Source organism: Esox lucius, chromosome 7, assembly GCF_011004845.1.
Source record: "Esox lucius isolate fEsoLuc1 chromosome 7, fEsoLuc1.pri, whole genome shotgun sequence".
Lineage (NCBI taxonomy): Eukaryota > Metazoa > Chordata > Actinopteri > Esociformes > Esocidae > Esox > Esox lucius.
Window position 1 is genome coordinate 3745795 of NC_047575.1, and position 19106 is coordinate 3764900.

At 41.7% G+C, this 19106-nt stretch overlaps 2 protein-coding genes across 7 annotated transcripts in view; both read left to right on the forward strand.

Annotated features, from left to right (window-relative positions):
- The first annotated feature begins 446 nt into the window (after positions 1-446).
- si:ch211-117m20.4 (sushi, von Willebrand factor type A, EGF and pentraxin domain-containing protein 1) lies at positions 447-6615 on the forward strand. Of its 2 annotated transcripts, none has more exons than XM_010870453.3 (5): positions 447-683; positions 985-1143; positions 1454-1621; positions 4416-4628; positions 4927-6615. In XM_010870453.3, exons 1-4 carry the CDS (start codon positions 596-598, stop codon positions 4625-4627), a joined length of 627 nt encoding a protein of 208 aa, XP_010868755.2. In that variant the 5' UTR covers positions 447-595; the 3' UTR covers position 4628; positions 4927-6615. The 2 variants fall into 2 exon arrangements, with proteins under 2 accessions (XP_010868755.2, XP_010868754.2); XM_010870452.3 differs by having other exon boundaries at positions 4416-4619.
- Positions 6616-10182: 3567 nt separating this feature from the next.
- Positions 10183-19106, forward strand: part of abcg4a (ATP-binding cassette, sub-family G (WHITE), member 4a) — a 54147-nt gene continuing 45223 nt past the window's right edge. For 4 of the 5 annotated variants that reach the window (XM_020048584.2, XM_010870454.4, XM_010870455.3 and 1 more), the window contains exons 1-2: positions 10793-10934; positions 17102-17348. In XM_020048584.2, the coding sequence (XP_019904143.1) occupies positions 10887-10934; positions 17102-17348 (295 nt within the window). In that variant the 5' untranslated portion in view covers positions 10793-10886. Of the gene's footprint in view, positions 10454-10792; positions 10935-17101; positions 17349-19106 lie in introns of those variants that run through there. The other variant, XM_020048585.2, reaches the window with a different exon arrangement.

Here is a 19106-nt window from a genome sequence, read left to right on the forward strand (position 1 = left end):
AGTGGTCTGAAGGAGGTTCAGAGACAGTTGATCAGTTGATGCCACTTAAGGGCACTAATGGAAATGAACACTATTTTCTGTCCTGTATGGAGTTGTCATGCAGCAGTTGTAATGCACTTAAGAAAACAGTGTATTTTCTTCACAATATTCACATTTTTCATATAATTGCAGGACTACAGAATTATTACAAAAAGGTTTGTGTAGGTTTCCTTGTGTGCAGCATTAGGTTCTACCTGGAACCCAAAAGTGTTCTTTCAATGCTTCTCCCACAGGGACAGCCGATGAACCATTTTCAGTTCTTGATTGCATCCTATTTTCTGAAAAAAGCGCACATGACTTCTGTGGTAGTAGTGGATAGCAACGGGTGGTTGTTCGATGTGTTTAACAGATTAACCAGTGTTTGAAGCTTAGTCTAAGCAGGAATCATTGCACTCTGTTTCCTTGTTCGGTCGCTGTCTCCAGACCTTTGCAGATGGAGCAATCATGCAGGGTAACTAATGACCTAGTTTTGGTTTGGTTCAGAACCTGGCTGTCAGATGGTGTCATGATCTCCGGCTTGTAGAGACTGCTACTGAAGGACAGAAGACAGGGCACTATGAGCCTGCACCCTCTGCTGCTACTGTTTCTGGGGTCCTCTCACAGTGCATTCACACAGCTGCCTGATGCAGTGGAAGAGGAAGGAGGTAGCGTAAGATACTGTAACTATGACAGCATCAGCTACCGTGGTTACTGAAAGTGCCTAGTTTTCATTTTGTTTTAACCTCTGTTAAATAGATTTTTGTCATTTATTGACTTATTGATACGGTCCAGGGTGTGTTCAATCTGATGAAACCGATATGATTCGTTCAGGTGTGACAGGTGAAGTGGTATATTATCTGATGGAACCCAATTCAGGTGTGACAGGTGAAGTGGCATATTATCTGATGGAACCCAATTCAGGTGTGACAGGTGAAGTGGCATATTATCTGATGGAACCCAATTCAGGTGTGACAGCGTTTCTACCGGAGCCTGTGGATGACACGTATTGGTCAGGCACAGCCCCGATCTGTGTGAGCGGCTGTAAGGGGAGACACCAGGAGCTGAAGAAGGATCGCTGCGGGGACTCTGACTGCTGCTGGTTTGGCTACAAGTCTTTTTGCAGAGGTAGGAAAACTCAAAGACACTTCTAAGATGAGTGAAATATACTTGGGCTGCACATTAGTTAGAAAAACAAACTGTCAGGTAAAGTGATATATTTCCATATCTGTAGTAAATAGTAACAAAAATGCAAACATGGAAATATATTGTACAAAAAAACATAATACTGCTTTTATTTTGAGCTAATTGGTTTGAACCATGAATGCTGATTAGTGAAAGCAGATTAGAACCACCCCGTTTGGCGAAATGTTTTGCAACTATTTGGTGAGATGGAGAAACCCATTTTTGCACTTATTCAATGTATTGTGTGGTGCAGTGAACTGTGGACGGCCTGGTGTGGACTATAACGGTGTGGTGTACGGGAATGACTGGTGGGTGGGCTCAGTGGTCAGATATGCCTGCCGCTCTGGCTTCCTGTTGATCGGGGACCATGTCGGAGCCTGCCAATCCGATGGACGCTGGACCCCAAAACCCTCCTGTCTCAGTGAGTAGCTGATGTTCATTAGTAATCGATGATGAATGTTTATGACGGCAATTCCATCGATTAGAGGCTAGGGGAACTTCGTAAATGACAGCCGGCCACATTCCTGAAGAACAAAGGACAGATGCCCTTATTGGTTTAGGCAGATTAGGCAGAGTTACACACCAGGGAATAGAAAAGCAGACAATAATAAAATATGCATTAGTTCAAGAAATTTCGATAACATCTCAACTTCAATCAGCATCTTTGTTGGTTTTTTGACGTAGAGTATGTGGTAGTTTACCGGGTACCACTCAGCAAGGGGCTCTACCCTCCTTCCCTGTGTCATCATCATTGGTGATCTGGCCAACCACTCGTCGGCATACCTGAGGGTTCAACAGGAGTCGCACGTTGTCAGTCAGGGTTGAACATGGAGTACAGGAGGACGCTGACCAAAATTTGCGACCCTTTTTCTTGCATAAAAATACTCTTCCTCTGACTCCTCCCTTCTGCCGGTAACTGTGACATGGTCATGCTGTGGGTTTCAGAATCAATTCCTAGGAAGGCAAACTATACTATTATTGGCCTGTCATTTCCAAAATGAAGCTGCAAAAGTGGTGGAATGTTAGAGCAAACCGAGAGAGGGAGCCGAAATCATAGCAAAATTCTATATGGCCGGAAATATTGCCAAAGACGAGATGCCATTTACAATGTTTAAATCAGACTTTCTCACAATCCAATCTAAAGACAACATTTACGCTTTGTTTATTGGCATCATAGCCAACAATATAAATATACACCGATCAGCCATACCATTATGACTACCTGCCTAATATTGTGTAGGTCACCCTTTTGCTGCCAAAATGGCCCTGACCTGTTGAGGCATGAACTCCACTAGACCTCTGAAGGTGTGCTGTGGTATTTGGCACCAAGACGTTAGCAGCAGATCCTTCAAGTCCTTTAAGTTGTGAGGTGGGGCCTCCATTGATTGGACTTTAGTCCAGCACATCCCACTGATGCTCGATTGGATTGAGATAGGGAGAATTTGGAGGCCAAGTCAACACCTTGAACTCATTGTTGTTTTCCTCAAACCATTCCTGAACCATTTTTGCTTGCGTGGTGGTACACATTATCCTGTGTAATGGTGTGGAGAACAAAGAGGCCTGATGCAGAGATGCTGGGAAGCCCTTGGGCATTTATTATAAATCCAAACACAAACTCGAAAAAAGGGAAAACAAAAACGTGCAAAGACTAAGGGGTCAGTGAGTGTAGCTGGAGCGCAGTCTTCGGCTAGGGCACCTTTATTCTGGGCAGTCAGCTCAGTCTGCTTCACCTTCACTCTCTGGAACATAGAGAACAAAAACCACAGTCAGCATTTCCAGACTCTCCTCGACATACCTGTCTGAGAGTCCCTTTTGCCCTTGCCCTGACGAGCCCTGATGGACTCCAGGTGTGGCTTGTCAGGGCTCTTTGTTTGGGCTGCAGCCCCACTGTTCTCCTCTGAGGTGCCCTAAGGGTACTGTGGCACCACACTGAAGCTCCACTATGGCGCCCCCACGCCACACCTGCTGAAAGAGGCCAATGCCATCAGGGAATACTGTTGACATGAAAGGTGCACGTGGTCTGCAACAATGCTCAGGTAGGTTGTAAGTGTCAAAGTAACACCCACATGAGTGGCAGGACCCAGGGTTTCCCCACAGAACATCTCATAAAGCATCACACTGCCTCCACTGGCTTGCCTCCTTCCCATAGTGCATCCTGGTGCCATGTGTTCTCCAGGTAAGTGATGCCCACACACCCACCCATCCATGTGATGTAAAAGGAAACATGATTCTTCTTCCTTTGCTCCGTGGTCCAGGTCTGATGCTCACGTGCCCATTTTAGGTGCTTTCGGCAGTGGTCACAGGGGTCAGCACGGTCACCCTGACTGGTCTGCAGCTACGCAGCCCCATATGCAACAAACTGTGATGCACTGTGTGTTCTGACACCTTCCTATCAGTACCAGTATTAACTTTTTCAGCAATTTGAGCTACAGTAGCTCGTCTATTGGACCACTTTTGATAGGTACTGAGCACTGCAGACCAGGAACACCCCACAAGGGCTGCAGTTTTGGAGATGCTCTGACCCAGTCGTCTAGCCATCACAATTTGGCCCTTGTTAAAGTTGCTATAGATACTTACACATGCTCATTTTTCCTGCTTCTAACACATCAACTTTGAGGACAGAATGTTCACTTGCTGCCTCATATATCCCACCCACTGACAGATGCCATGATAACGACATAATCAGTGTTATTCCCTTCAGCTGTCAGTGGTCATAATGTTTTGGCTGATCGGTGTTGTTCCGTCCCCTACATATTGACAGACATGTCACAGAGCACGGATCATAAGGTATGAGACAACTGTCAATAGGCTTAGCAGTGATGTGCAGTTCGTGAACAATTTGTTGGCGACCTGTCCTCATCATCCCTGCAATTACTCTACAATTAAGTCTAGCCATGATTGTATTCTTAAAAATGACAATGGGGATGTCCTAGTGATAATATTATAAAATCAATGTATCTTTTAATGTGTAAGGTATTTTTGTAAGGGTGCGACCAAATCACGTGTTGGTGCCACCAACTGAAAGACCCAATGGCACAAAATGTTACTCAGGAGCTCTGCACAACATGAATCCAGTGACCACATTAACTGCACAGTGTCCGAATTACAGGGGTGACTAAACTCAAATCTTATATATTTTCCTTTCTTTCCTTCTCTCTCACGCCCATCCTAACTCGCATCTCCACCCTGCTTCCAAATCTCCTCTGGGTACGAAGGGGTATGTCATCGGGGTCGTGTGGAGATCACTGAGAAGGAGCTAGAAACATCTACCTGCTCCTCCACCTGTCCCCTCAAGTCCTACACAGGCCCTCCTAAGCTGGGCTGCTTCCGCATAGACAATTGCCAGAAGATGAATCCCGACTGGAAGCGCTGGTTTACTCGCTGTGACACCTGCCTGTGTGATTGCCACATCGCCTGCGGTGAGTAGGGTATGCTATTCCCATCCTTGAAACGCTGTCAGTTGACATTTTAACTAATTAGAAATGGAGTTCAACCAGTTTGGCTGGTTTTAATGAATGAATGGGTGTTTGTTTGGTCCATTAAAATGTCACTCTTATGTGTTGAGTTTGGTTACTGATTGCTTTTGTTAATATTGTTCACATGGTGTTTATTGAATATTATACTGATGGAAATAATTCAAGATTTCTAAAGTATGATGTTCTACAAAAACTTTGACCTAAACAAACATTACCCCAATAAGAAGGTGTTTTGTCTTTTATCTTTTAGCATCTTTAGGATAAAAGGACAAATTCCTCTGTTGAGTGATTAGAATGTTTTCCGGAACAATCAAGGAATAACAGTGAACAGCTTAACGTCACAGATCCTAGATTCATCATCGGAATACTGGTGGCTCATCTGATTTGGGGAGAAGGATCGAAGAAAAACCTAGAGATCTCTCCGTGGAACTATCAGTCTGTCGCAAAAGACTACTAAGGCTCCAACCTCAACAACCTCAGTGGGTTAACGTAAAAAGTGGAGGCTCATAATAAACTCCCTGACTATGTGTCAGACTGACGAAATGTTGTCATCACATCAATGAGCAGCAGTGACAGACGAAAGGGGAGGTCTCTCCTAGTGTACAGGTTCTGTTGGGATTAATGACTCATCCCTTAAGCCAGCCTGCTCTTTCAACATGCCCATGAAACCTGGAATGAGCTGGTTCCGGCGCTCAGACCATAATCCTGTTATCTACCGGAGTTGTTGGGTGAGCCAGGGTATTATCTGACAGCATGTCAATTAGAAATGCTTGGATGGACATAAAAACAACAACAATGTGTTTGTGTGTATTTTGAAAATACTTTATTCATTAATGTATGGAATACATAATATGCTATGTCAGAGTGTATTAGTAAATGACTGGAAGACACTTGTATAGTTCTTTTTCATGTTATACACATTGGTTAGACTGTATTGCTTGGAAAATGCAGATGGTTATACGAAGTCTGACCTGACCTGAGTGAACGGTCCTTCCCATTTTCCAGTTGCATTCTATTTAGTCCTCAGGATGATGTGTTCATTTTCTACAGGTCTGTAGAAGCCGATTCCCGTCAAGACAAACTGTAACCATGTCATTGAGTATTGTCTCCATTTATGTTAACAGGCTCTTATTGCACATTAAATGGATATAGAATAGTGAGAGAGCTGAAGAATGAGAGAAGATTCATAAGCATCCATTGAACTACAACGTTACCTGTGTCCAGCCTGGTCTGAACCCCAGAGGACTCGGATAGTACCTCCCAGTATGTCCAGTCGGACTCCGTCCCAGCCACTGTAGCAGTGAACTGCAAACCTGTGAGGACAAGATGGAACAGTAGACAGACTTGACTATCACAACATGGATGGATTGTTTCACAAAACATTTCATCAGTAAAGGACCCCACCGCCATCACCAAATTACAAATCCTAAATCAGAATAGAGGGAGGGTTGGGTCTATAAATGCTAAATCAGAATAGAGGGATGGTTGGATCTATAAATGCTAAATCAGAATTGAAAGATGGTTGGATCTATAAATGCTAAATCAGAATAGAGGGAGGGTTGGATCTATAAATGCTAAATCAGAATAGAGGGAGGGTTGGGTCTATATATCTTAAATCAGAATAGAGGGAGGGTTGGGTCTATATATCTTAAATCAGAATAGAGGGAGTGTTGGATCTACATATCTTAAATCAGAATAGAGGGAGGGTTGGGTCTATATATCTTAAATCAGAATAGAGGGAGGGTTGGGTCTATATATCTTAAATCAGAATAGAGGGAGGGTTGGGTCTATAAATCCTGAATCAGAATAGAGGCAGGGTTGGGTCTATAAATCCTGAATCAGAATAGAGGCAGGGTTGGGTCTATAAATCCTAAATCAGAATAGAGGGAGGGTTGTGTCTATAAATCCTTAATAAACTCAAAGCTATATATTCTCCTTACTCTTGGTGCAGTGATTATGTCCCCTATACCCCTTAAAGCCACTATTGTCAAAACCCCATAGGAAAAACCCAATCCATATTTGGGAACACATGATGGTATTCATGGACATCATATCATTGTCTTTCCTGTTCCCCATGGCAAAGGATCCCTCTTTGGCCCCTTCCAACTCAGATAATGCCTTTGATTGCTTAGGAGTGTGGAAATACATACCAAACGGGATCTATACTTAGAAAAGGTAGCTAGGTTTTGCATCATTGATGTGCAATTATCATTTAATATATTCGAAATTAGGCTGTTATGCAATAATGAGAGCCGAAGTATGAATAGCTGATCGTGGCAATGCACACTATCGTTCAAAATGTTGGGGTCACTTACAAATGTCCTTTTGTCCATTAAAACAACATCAAATTGAAATACAGCGTAGACATTGTTAATGTTGTAAATCACCAGAGCTAGCTGGAAACGGCTGATTGTTTATGGAATATCTACACCGATCAGCCATAACATTATGAGCACTGACAGGTGAAGTGAATAACACTGATAATCCTGTTATCATTGCACCTGTCAGTGGGTGGGATATATTAGGCATCAAGTGAACATTCTGTCCTCAAAGTTGATGTGTTAGAAGCAGGAAAACTGGAAAGGATCTGAGCGACTTTAACAAGGGCCAAATTGTGAGGGCTAGACAACTGGGTCAGAGCATCTCCAAAACCGCAGCCCTTGTAGGGTGTTCCCCAGTCTGCAGTGGTCAGTACTTATCAAAAATGGTCCAAGGAAGGTCATAATGTTTTGGCTGATCGGTGTACATTGCATACAGAGGCCCATTATCAGCAACCACCAGTCCTGTGTTCCAATGACATGTTGTGTTTGCTAATCCAAGTTTATCCAAGGAGTCAAGTCTCATACCAAGTTATTTGTAGGTGTTGACATACTCAAACAGAACCGTTCAGGTAAATTATGTTTTGGGGAAAGGCAAATTGAGGTAGGCTCTGATTAAAGAGCTTACATTTACTTTTTTGTATTAAGGAGAAGGAATTAGACCTTGAGGAACTTCAATAAATAGGTCCAGATGACAATCCTCTGAGAATCCTAGGTAAATGGCCAATATACCACAGCTAAAAGCTGTTCTTAGGCATGACGCATTGTGGTGTGACCGAATACATCACTTGGTCCTGGTATATTACTAATAAACTATAAACCCAAGAGATGCAATATTTATATTAAATAATGGTTACCAACCCAATAAGGACAGTAAAAAGTTATGTGATTCTGTTGAAACCACACTATAGCAAGAACACCCTAGGCCACAGTTCAAAAGAGATATTTTACTGGTATTTCTGGGAAAATGTGATCGCAGTTGTGCATCAGGCCAAGAAGGTCAATAAATATGTAAGAGTTTGGTTTGCAAATATTTGATAAAGTTTCAATTACTTTAAGAAATAACAGTCTCTCTACCTTTTCTCACTAGAATTTCCACTACAGCTCTTGAAGCGGACTTGACCTTTCTTCATTATGGACTCTTTATACCTTATTTAACTTAAAACAGAGGGAGATATTACTGCAGGATTTTGTTAACCAAATTTTGCCTTTGCACTTTTCCCTTTTGGTAAAATGTGTTTATTTTACATAGAGATGTAAAGTTGAACAAACTTTACATCTAAAGTCTTTTTAGCACACCTTTTAAAGTAAAAGTTAGAGACTCTGCTTCACACTGTTCCCATGGAAATGGCCTCATAAACAAAACACAATATGCATTATAAAAAAAGAATATTCAATTATATTACAGATAAAAGAGAACAATATCAACCCAATATTTAGGATATTATATTATAACGCTCCAGGTGTAACTGAATAGGTCAAATGATTAAGATTGTATGAGGCTTGATAATATTCCTGTGCCACCTATGGGTTCTTTTTCATTTTCTTCCTTGTGCAGTATCCTTTCATCTACCCATCCTAATGCAATTTGGTCAGATGGCTCCTGAATGTCTATTACACTGAATAACAGAATGAAATCCCACTGTTGGGTCTAAAGTCTTTTAAGCATAAACTGAATCCTCAGTATACTTTTATTTATCAATCCAAAAATCCACATTTATGCCATAGTGGTTGATAAAAATGTGTAGAAGGTTCAGAAGAGTAAAGAATCCAGATGTTTCTTATCTGCTTCTTATCGCTCTGCTTGCTTAACCAGGAAGTATTTGCTAGTGCATAAGTGATTGGAGGATAACAGGCACCAACCCAACACATGGAGTCGATAGAGTACAACGACACAAAGCAGCCCTGTCAGACAACCTACTCTTCCACCCCGGTCGATGCTGAACTAATTTGAACCACTTTCTGCTGGAAACTCTAGGCAAAGTCGCTATGCCACAACCAGGATTGGAACTCCTGGCTGCAATGTAATCTGTACTGCGAAGCATTGACTATGCCACTTGGGGGGGGGGGGGGGCATAGTCCCCCCCAAGAATTCAAACCAATGGGTTTGAATTCAGCCCACAGCTCTTTGAGCAAAAACCATCTCTTTACTAATTTAAACAGCCTGCAACATGTTTAATTTAAACAATATAGAAAGTAAAGGGCTCCTGAACTGTAAGGAAAACATAGCTACAGTAATTTTGTGCATGCCTTTTAAAAAACTGTAATCCACAACTTTCTTTAAATAGCTGTACGTTTGAAACGTTTATATTACACAGTAGTAAAATTGTTTACCGCTGCTTGTCAATAAAACAAACTGAAAAGGGAACCCACGAGTTTCTTACTTTAAATAACGTCCACGTGGTGTCGCCGCAGAATACGAAAATCTTGACTTCAAAACGTTGAAAACTGGCGCGACACGAGAGAAATCTGTCTCAGGTTGCTCAGTTGGTCACAATAACTACATGCATTAAGTCACATAAAAATTCAAGTCTGTTTTTATTAAATGTATATATGGATTCGTTATTCACTGTATCCATTTTTTTAATAATTTACAAAGATATTTTAGATTATAAATATACTAAATAGACTAGGCTATAGGCCACCCCTTAATAATTATCTTTGACCGCATGAACACGAATAACTTTGCTTAACCCTGTCAAGATAGTCTTGCGTTTCAGACATTGTAAACTATTGTAAGCTGAAGTGATGTAGGGCGTTATTTGAACGAAAGTAACCTCGGCCATTTCACCGAAAATAACCCGGGCACTGCAGCATCAGCACCAGGCAGATGCGCAGGTGCGGCCTTAAAGAGACCGCGATTGGTTATATTCACACTGGTGCGTTCTAAAGTCTACAACGGTGTTTGCATTGTTTACATCACTCGGATAAGAAAAACAAATAATGGATTTTTGTATCGACATTTTAATCTATTATCCATGTGCAGCATTTCTATCCGCCAAATTACAAAAAGGGCCAAATCTCAACGTTTCTCATATGATAGGCTACAATAAATATTATTTGCTCAAGATGTAAAAACATTATTCTACTCTAATATTGTGATATTTGGAAAAAACATCCCATTTCAAAACATATATATTGCAACCCCGGAATAACAAAGTGTGGTATGGGTAGCCTATATCAATGTCTGTATGATGTCCTTCAGTGGAATAGCCCCTCCACTAATGCAAACGTGGCCTACAAATAAAACAACATCTCCCTGGCTCTTTAAAGCATCCACCAAACGGAGCCTCCTGCGGACTATCTCCTCTGAAAACATGCCTGTGACGCCCTGAAACCTAGAACGACGGGCGTGCCAGAGAAACACTGACCGGCAAGATAACGGTACTGCGTGCTATTGAACTACTGCAGCAAGACAGAAGAGCATGTGGAAATAATCAACACCGGCGGAACGTGTGTGTGAGTAGCCTGATGTGTTCTGAATAGTGGATTTCCTATTTTATTTTATAACACAGCTGACAATTGGCCTGTCAGAAATCGAACGCATACTTGATTGACAAAAAAGGATGCAGCATTTGTTGAATTAGTCATCTGTGTCAATCATGTCCCACTTTCTCACGGATTTAAGCGGGTTGTTATCGTTTCGACATGAGTTGCGGTAGGTAATTTCTGCGGGACGTTATGTATCAAGTACCTTGGGATTTTCTGGAGGAAGCCACGTTTCCTCATTCTCCTCCATCGCGTCAAAACCCATGCGAACCTTCATGGAGCCTGGAACACAGTAACCATCTTTGCTTGGCACGGGACTGACTCATAGGGGGCCCATCTCCTGTTGCGGAATCTGCTGTTTCATTGTAAAGGGATGAACCAGCCGTACGCGTGCTCTTAATAAATGGGAACTGAGTGCTCCATTGTTGGTCAAGTCAACACTCAAGAAAAAGTATGTTGGTTTCAAGTATATTTTTTAGCATTAGTCAATGTAGTAAATTGTATCTGTATGTGTCTGTGTTTCTACGAATTGTTTATGTCTGCATGTCTGCTTGTGGTAGGTAGGCTATGCAGGATGTGTTAGTGATGTCATGCATAAAGGGAACAACATGTAGGCCTGAAAATCTCTCTTCATCAGCCAATCCCCCTACCTTACACCCACCTCTGAGGATCGTAGAATATGTTCATATCCACCAATTTACACAACCATTTGTTCAGCCTTTACCTTAGAAGTGTGAGACCTTGAAAAACAGTTAGATGTTTGCATCATAATGGAGATGGGAGTAACAGGTGCCTCTAAAACACAGAAGACCTTTGTCTCATTCTGTAGGCTGGAGCCCTGAAATGATACAATTAGTTGTTTAAACCAAGACAGTCTCTGCGACTTACATTCCCGGCTGCCTACAGTATTTCAGTAGACTACAGCTGGAGAAATGAATCAGAAGTCTTTGAATGTGGCAAATTACCCCCACCCTGCTACAGGCAGGTAGGTAGTGCAACACAAGAGAGAGGAAAGAACAGGGTGGCTTTAAAATTGCAGGAGAGAACCCATTATGTTATGTCAAGGTCTGCTCGGCAGCTCAAATCCCCTCCCTTTTTGTTGAACTTTCCCAAAGGGTAATCTCTTCAAACACATATTCTGAGAAACTCAACCCATTCTGGTTGGTTATGTTTGGCTTTGACTTAATAAGTGTGTAGTCAAAGGAGTACAGAAGGAATTAATGAGACATTTGTGATACAAAACTCACGTGCTGTTAGGTTTCTGTTTATCAGCCTTAAAGCAATGAGCTAATGGCTGGTTGGAATTGTGCTAATGGAACTTCACTAATGTGGGACTGATCAATCAGTAGAGGCCACGGTCAGTTATTCTTCATATCTATATTTTTGAACCATGCCTGACAGAACTCAGTGTATAACAGTACCACATAACAACAAGGTTTTCCTAGTACATTGTGTTCTAAGGGCAACTGTACCTTGCGGGCAGAAACTAATGTGATACTCCAGTGTTGGCTCATTTCATTTTTGCTGTCAGGTATCTTAGTTATCTTATAATGGCTGCTACATTGTACCATTGTACTTCTTGATGTCAGTATGCAACCTAAGCTTAATTGACTCTCTACTGACTCAATACACAATAACACCCCTCTAATTTATATGCCTGTAAATGCGCTTTTTACTTCTGCACCTTATCATAGGTCTGTTTGTGTATAACTAAGCTGTCTGAAGAGCATTGTTTGGCAGTCAACAGGAGGTTGTAGCCAGTCACACCTCTAACCCAGAGATTAGAATAATAATTTATTTTATGAATTTGTCTGCCTGTTACTTCCAGCATAGGTAACATGAGTAGTTTTTTTAGCAGGTACATTACTGCATTCTTTTTACATTATTTTTGAAGTGTCTGAATAGTCCTTATGTCTGCCTATGAGCTTGAGTCTTTAAGATTGTTGTAAGCCAGGAGTTCTTAAACCTCAGCTCTGGGATTTCTGTTATCATTAGGATTTAAAAAGGAGCCAAACAACTATGTGATAATAAATGGCTTCATATGATCACTATCCTTAAATAAAAGACAGATTTCTTGCATGATCAGTCATATTTTCAAAATCAATGCCAGAATTTCACAATTTCTCTCAAGGTATGCAAATTTATGAGCACAACTGTATCTTTATGATACATTCAATTCATATACTTATTCATGTTTTTATTTTTTACCTATTCTATGAGATTGTCCCAGGAAGTGTCAGATATATTAAAATATTTTCAAATATGTGTGTAATATAAAAAACCTAATTTTACAATTTTACAGGTTAAATAAATGTGTGAAATAGGACTCTGGCAAGTAGGCGCTATATTGAGTTAATAGGAAAATCGAGTTTAGAAACAGAACATGTAAACAGTTGTTCATTTACAGTACTGTAAATGACAGAAGGCAAGTGTCCCCCCTCTTGTATATTGGAACGACCATTATAAAGCAGTTATTCCCCAATGCAAATGGAATAATAGATACTCCACCTGTCTTTGGATCCGAAGGTTGTGGGTTCATGACTATGCTGCCATAATGTTTTTTCTTTCATGTAGTACACGTCCATGTACATTTACATGAAAAAGGGTTGCATCAAATTGCTCAAACAAATTTAAGGAACACGTAATCATCACAGTATAACACCAAGTCAGTTAGACTTCAGGGATGTCAATCTGTCCACTTAGGGAAGCATAAGCAATTGGGAATCAGTGTCATCTGTTTTGATGCAACTGATAGTAACAACAGGTGCAGTGGAAAGTCAACAGCAAGACAACCCCTCAAAAGGGAATGGTTTTGCAGGTGGTGGCCACAGACAATTGCTCTCTCCTCATCCTTCCTGACTGATACTTCTCTAGTTTAGCATTTTGCTAGTGTCACTACTGGTAGCTTGAGGCGGTACCTGAAAGCCATTCAGGTTGCACAGGTAGTCCAGCTCCTCCTGGATGGCACATCCATACGTGCCGTTGCAAGAAGGTTTGCTGTGTCACACAATACAGTCTCAGGAGCATGGAGGAGATAACAGGAGACAGGCCGTTACACAAGGAGAGCTGGACAAGGCTGTAGAAGGCCATCAACCCAGCAGCAAGGTCAGTGATGGTCTGGAAAGGCATATATCCTTGGAGGGTCGCACAGACCTCCATGTGCTAGACAGCGGTACCCTGACTGCTGTTAGGTACTGGAATTAAATCCTCAGACCCATTGTCAGACCTTACACTGGTGCAGTGGGCCCTGGGTTCCTCCTGTTGCAGGACAATGCCTGGCCTCATGTGGCCGGAATGTGTAGGCAGTTCCTAGATGATGAAGGCATGGATGCCATTGACTTGCCTTCATGTTCCCCAGACCTGAATCCAATTGAGAACCTCTGGGACGTTATGTATCGGTGCATCCGCCGCCAAGTAGCGCCACAGACTGACCAGGAGCTCACTGATGACCTGATCCAGGTCTGGGAGGAGATACCTTGGGACACCATCTGCCATCTCATCAGGGGCATGCCCATATGTTGTTGGGATTTCTACAGGCATGTGGGGGCCATAGACACTACTGAGTCACATTATGAGTTGCCGTGGTGAAATTCACGCATGTTGGAACTGCCTGTGATTTCAGTGGTTAACTTTGATTTTCGGTGTGAGTTTGAATCCAGCCCTCAACTGGTTGGTGATTTTGATTTCCATTGAGCGTTGTTACATTTTTTGTTTTGTTCTCAACGTAAAGATTTTGATCCTTAATATATTTTGTTCATAGAGAGCAATGTAAAATTATTCTCTTAAATATATTTTGACATTCGTAGACTGATTTGGGAGGGATTTTGGACCATTCCTTCATGCAGCACATCAAGATTCAGGATTGTTAATATTCATAGGTTTGCGCTCGTGGACTGCCCTCTTCAAGTCATACAATAGATTTTTAATAGGTCTCAGAGACGGAGATGTAACAATAAAATATGGACTTTGTGTTCCCGCAACCATTTCTGTTTTAGTATTGATTTATGTTTTGGTTCACTGTCTTGTTGAAGGTCCATCCATGGCCAAGTCTCAAACTCCTGGCAGATCCAACCAGGTTTTGGGCTCAAATATTCTTGTACATAATGGAATTAATTATGCCATTGATCTTAACAAGAGCCCCTGGACCACTAGTTGCAAAATAGCTCCAAAAGTTGCTGAAAAAGTTAATGCTGGTACTGTTAGAAAGGTGTCAAAACACACAGTGCATCGCAGTTGGTTGTGTATGGAGCTGCGTAGCTGCAGACCAGTCAGGATGCCCATGTTGACCCCTGTCCACTGCCGAAAGTGCCTACAATGGGCACGTGAGCATCAGAACTGGACCACAGAGCAATGGAAGAACGTGGTCTGGTCTGATGAATCAGGTTTCCTTTTACATCACGTGGATGGCCGGGTGCGTGTGAGCCGGCGGAGGCAGTGTGATGCTTTGGGGAATGTTCTCCTGGGAGACCTTGGGTCCTGCCATTTATGTGGATGTTACTTTGACACGTATCACCTACCTGAGCATTGTTGCAGACCATGTGCACCTTTCAATGCGCCCTGCCACCTAACAAAAATGGTTCAGGAATAGGTTGAGGAACACAACAATGAGTTCAAGGTGTTGACTTGGCCTCCAAATTCCCCAGATCTTAATCCAGTCAGGATTCAGACCACCCAGTTTGTAAGACTTTATGTATAATGTACTGTATGTATGTGAATTCTGCAATATTCTTTGATTACCTATAGGTTCAATTTCCTATTTGTGTGCTAAATGTCTCCTTCATGATCCCTCTGCAGATGGATAGGCCAATGGCTGCTGTGTTAGTGTGGTGAAGGATTACTCTGTGGGGCAGGAGTTTTTTTGTGAATCAGCAATTTGTGCACTTTAAGCCTCTGCTAGTCTGTAACCAAACCCTCCCCTCCTCACTCCAGCTGGGTATCAGATCTCCCCCACCCAGCCTATATACATCCATACTGCAGACCCACCAAAACTCTCTTACAGCATCATACAGTTAGGCTACATATGTATCCCAAATGAGCACTGCTATTCCCTAAATTCAGGCCAGTGGGGCTCTGGTCCAGTTAAGTGCCCTTTGTAGGGAGTAGGGTTCACATTGTGACGTACACACGTACATAGCTTTAATTATGTCACCACCAGCAATTAGCATTGGATGCTTAAGAGCCTGTCTAGACTGTCTACCATGTCTGCATTTGCTGTATCTCTCTTTCCACTATACACAGCGTTATATGTATAGTAGCAGCATTGCTACTGTAAAGTCTGACACTCCAGTCCTTGTCCTTAAGGATTAGGCTTAGCAGAGTATGGTTTTTTAAGCTTCTCACTCAGTCAATAAGTCAGTCCTGTCCCTTTATCAATCACTCAATACGGCTGATAATTCGGTTGATCTGTCATTATTCCATTTCATTCATCTAACCTTCGAGCGATCAGAATTGTTTTCTATAGCCCCTGGTTTAACAACATAAGGAGTTATTTTTGCCCTATTTCCTTCTTTACCATCTGAAATAACTTCAGATTACATGGAGCATTTATAGGAAGGTTTCAGTTGAGTTCCATAAGGTGTTCAGAATGGTTGTTTGTATTTTAATGCTTGATTAATGTTGTCATTTTCAATGATGAACTGGCCAAAGGCATTCATCCATAAGATGACAAGACAACAGAGAACCACATAAATAATGTAAAACATAAATACAAATAAACACAATATACAAGGGAATAGACAAGAAACATGCAGTTACTTTCAGTGCTGTGAGACCTATGCTTTTAGGTTTGACGGATTCAACTGACACATTCATCAAATAGCAGTTTCTTTTTGAAGATGTGAGGTGTGAAGAAGTTTAGGCTTAAGCAGTGACCAGAATAAGATCCCAGATCTACTGGGGTTACAGAGTACCGTTGGAGTTGTAGATCTAAGATAGAGGGGGCATTTACCTAAAAGAGACTTATAAATGAGTTGACATTAGCGAGTCCCTGGTGACAAAGTGGATAGCAGTGTGGTTATTTGCATTAATTTACTGAGCTTTTCAGTGTCAAGCCTATAGACTAAGTAGCCATAATCGAAGATTGTCAGGATGATTATTTTACAAGGTCATAGTTTGCAGTGTGGGTAAAGGATGCCTTGTTGTGGAACCAATTCGGGACTTTACTTGAGAATGGAGGTGGGTGATATGGGTTTATAAATGAGAGTGAGCAGTAAAGCCATAACAAGATACTAGTTCTAGGTGCTATTATAAGCTAACTCACACCCATTCAGAGAGAGAATGTTTGGTGGACATGCAGGTTGTAGACTCAGATTAAAGAGTATGCATCTATTTTGGGGGATATTAAGGAGTAGATAGGGGTCAAAGGTCAAAGAAGGCATGTTTAAAGGTAGGGACACGATTAAAGGTATGTTGCAGGGATGCGTCATAAGAATAAAAGTGGATGAGGGAGTCACCGGCAGCAAGTGCAACATCAATTCAATATACAGAAAATAGGGTTAGCCCAAGAATCGACCCTTGAGGAACCCCATAGATACAGCCAAAGGTCTGGATAGCAGGCTTGCATATTTGACACATTGTAATCTGTGGTATTATAACAAATGATTCCTCCCTCTCTTTTAGTCTGTTGGTATGGCAGAGAAGACGTTGGAGACGTCTGTTTCTGTCAGCATCCCCATGGAAGAGACCAAACTGCCTGGAGGGGGGGTTGCACCCCCAGAAGGCCCGCTTCTCACCCACCTGAAGAAAGTGGAAAACCACATTACGGAGGCCCAGCGGTTCTCTCACCTGCCCAGACGCTCTGCGGTAGACATAGAGTTCACTGAGCTGTCCTACACCATCCGAGAGGGGCCCTGCTGGAGAAGGAGAGGTAATGTGGTGTCCACACCACCGACACATTTTACACTGCTGTTACAGTTAGGTCCAGAAATATTTGGACGCTGACACAGTTTTCATAATTTTGCCTCTGTACCCCACCACAATGGATTTGAAATGAAACAACCAAGATGCAACTGAAGTGCAGACTTTCAGCTTTAATTCATGGGTTTGAACAAAAATATCATATGAAATGTTTAGGAATTGCAACCATTGTCATACACAGTACTCTTATTTCAGGTGCTCAAATGTAATTGGTCAAATTAACACAATCATAAATAAAATTTAAATTTTTAATACTTCTTCGAGAATTCTTTGACTGCTTGAAGTCTGGAACACATGGACCAAACACTGGGTTTCCTCCTTTATGATGCTTTGCCAGGCCTTTACTGCAGCTCTCTTCAGTTGTTCGTTTTGTCTTCAGCGAATGAAATGCATGCTCGATCAGGATGAGATCAGTTGATTGAATATTCCACTTCTTTGCCTTAAAAAACTCCTGAGTTGCTTTCACAGTATGTTTTGGGTCATTGTCCATCTTTAAAGTGAAGTGTTGTCCAATCAACTTTGCTGAATTTGGCTGAATCTGAGCAGACACTATATCCCTATACACTTATATAGGGATTAATCTGGCTGCTTCTGACTTATGTCACATCATCAATAAACACTAGTGACCCTGTGCCATTGGAAGCCATGCATGCCCATGCCATGCCATCACACTACCTCCACCATGTTTTACAGATGATGTGGTATGCTTCGGATCATAAGCCGTTCCAAGCCTTCTCCATGCTTTTTTCTTCCCATCATTCTGGTACAGGTTGATCTTACTTTCATCTGTCCAAAGAATGCTGTTCCAGAACTATTCTGGCCTTTCTATTCTTGAGTCTTCTTAAAGGTTTATACCTTGTGGTGAACCCTCTGTATTTTCTCTCATACAGAGGGTTCACTTTATGGTAGACTTGGATAATGATACGCTTACCTCCTGGAAAGTGTTCCTCTCTTGGCTGGATGTTGTAAAGGGTTTTCTTTACCATGGAATGGATCCTACGATCATCCACCACTGTTGTCTTCCATGGGCGTCCAGGCCTTTTTGTGTTGCAGAGCTCACCAGTGCCTTCTTTTTTTTTCAGAATGTACCAAACTATAGATTTGGTCACTCCTAATGTTCCTGCTATCGCTCTGATGGATAAAAAAGGATGGCCTGTTTCACTTGCATTGAGAGCTCCTTTGCCCGCATGTTGTGGGTTAAAAGCAACAGCTTCCAAATGCGAATGCCACATCTGGAATCAGCTCCAGACCTTTTACCTGCTTAATTGATGAAGAAATAACAAAGGAATCACCCACACCTGTCATGAAACAGCTTTTAAGTCAATTACTTTAGATCTGTTGAAAAATAGGGGGCTACATTTGAAAGAAGTGTAATTTCCTAACCCTTCCTTTGGATATGAATGCCCTCAAATTAAAGCTGAGAGACTGCAATTCAAGCCCATATTCATTATTTAACTGTAACTTTAATATATTTTGGTTAACAGCAAAAGCAACAAAACTTATGTCAGTGTCCAATTATATCCGGACCAAACTGTATAACAGACAGATAGTTGACACAATACCTTGCATATGTATTGGGACAATATTGTCAAAATTGAAATTTCTGCAGTATACTCCGAGGCATAGAAAAAAAATGAATATGAGGGAAAACTGCAACACTTAACCTTTAATTTCTATCAGTTTCAACAATTATATGTTTCACCAGTAA

Bases quoted from the DNA above. Each gene is read 5' to 3' on its own strand.
- si:ch211-117m20.4 (XM_010870452.3), top strand. From the start codon at position 596: ATGAGCCTGCACCCTCTGCTGCTACTGTTTCTGGGGTCCTCTCACAGT. The intron at 1,144-1,453 runs GTAGGAAAACTC...TGTGTGGTGCAG, and splicing joins CTACAAGTCTTTTTGCAGAG to TGAACTGTGGACGGCCTGGT. The intron at 1,622-4,415 runs GTGAGTAGCTGA...CTGGGTACGAAG, and splicing joins CCCAAAACCCTCCTGTCTCA to GGGTATGTCATCGGGGTCGT.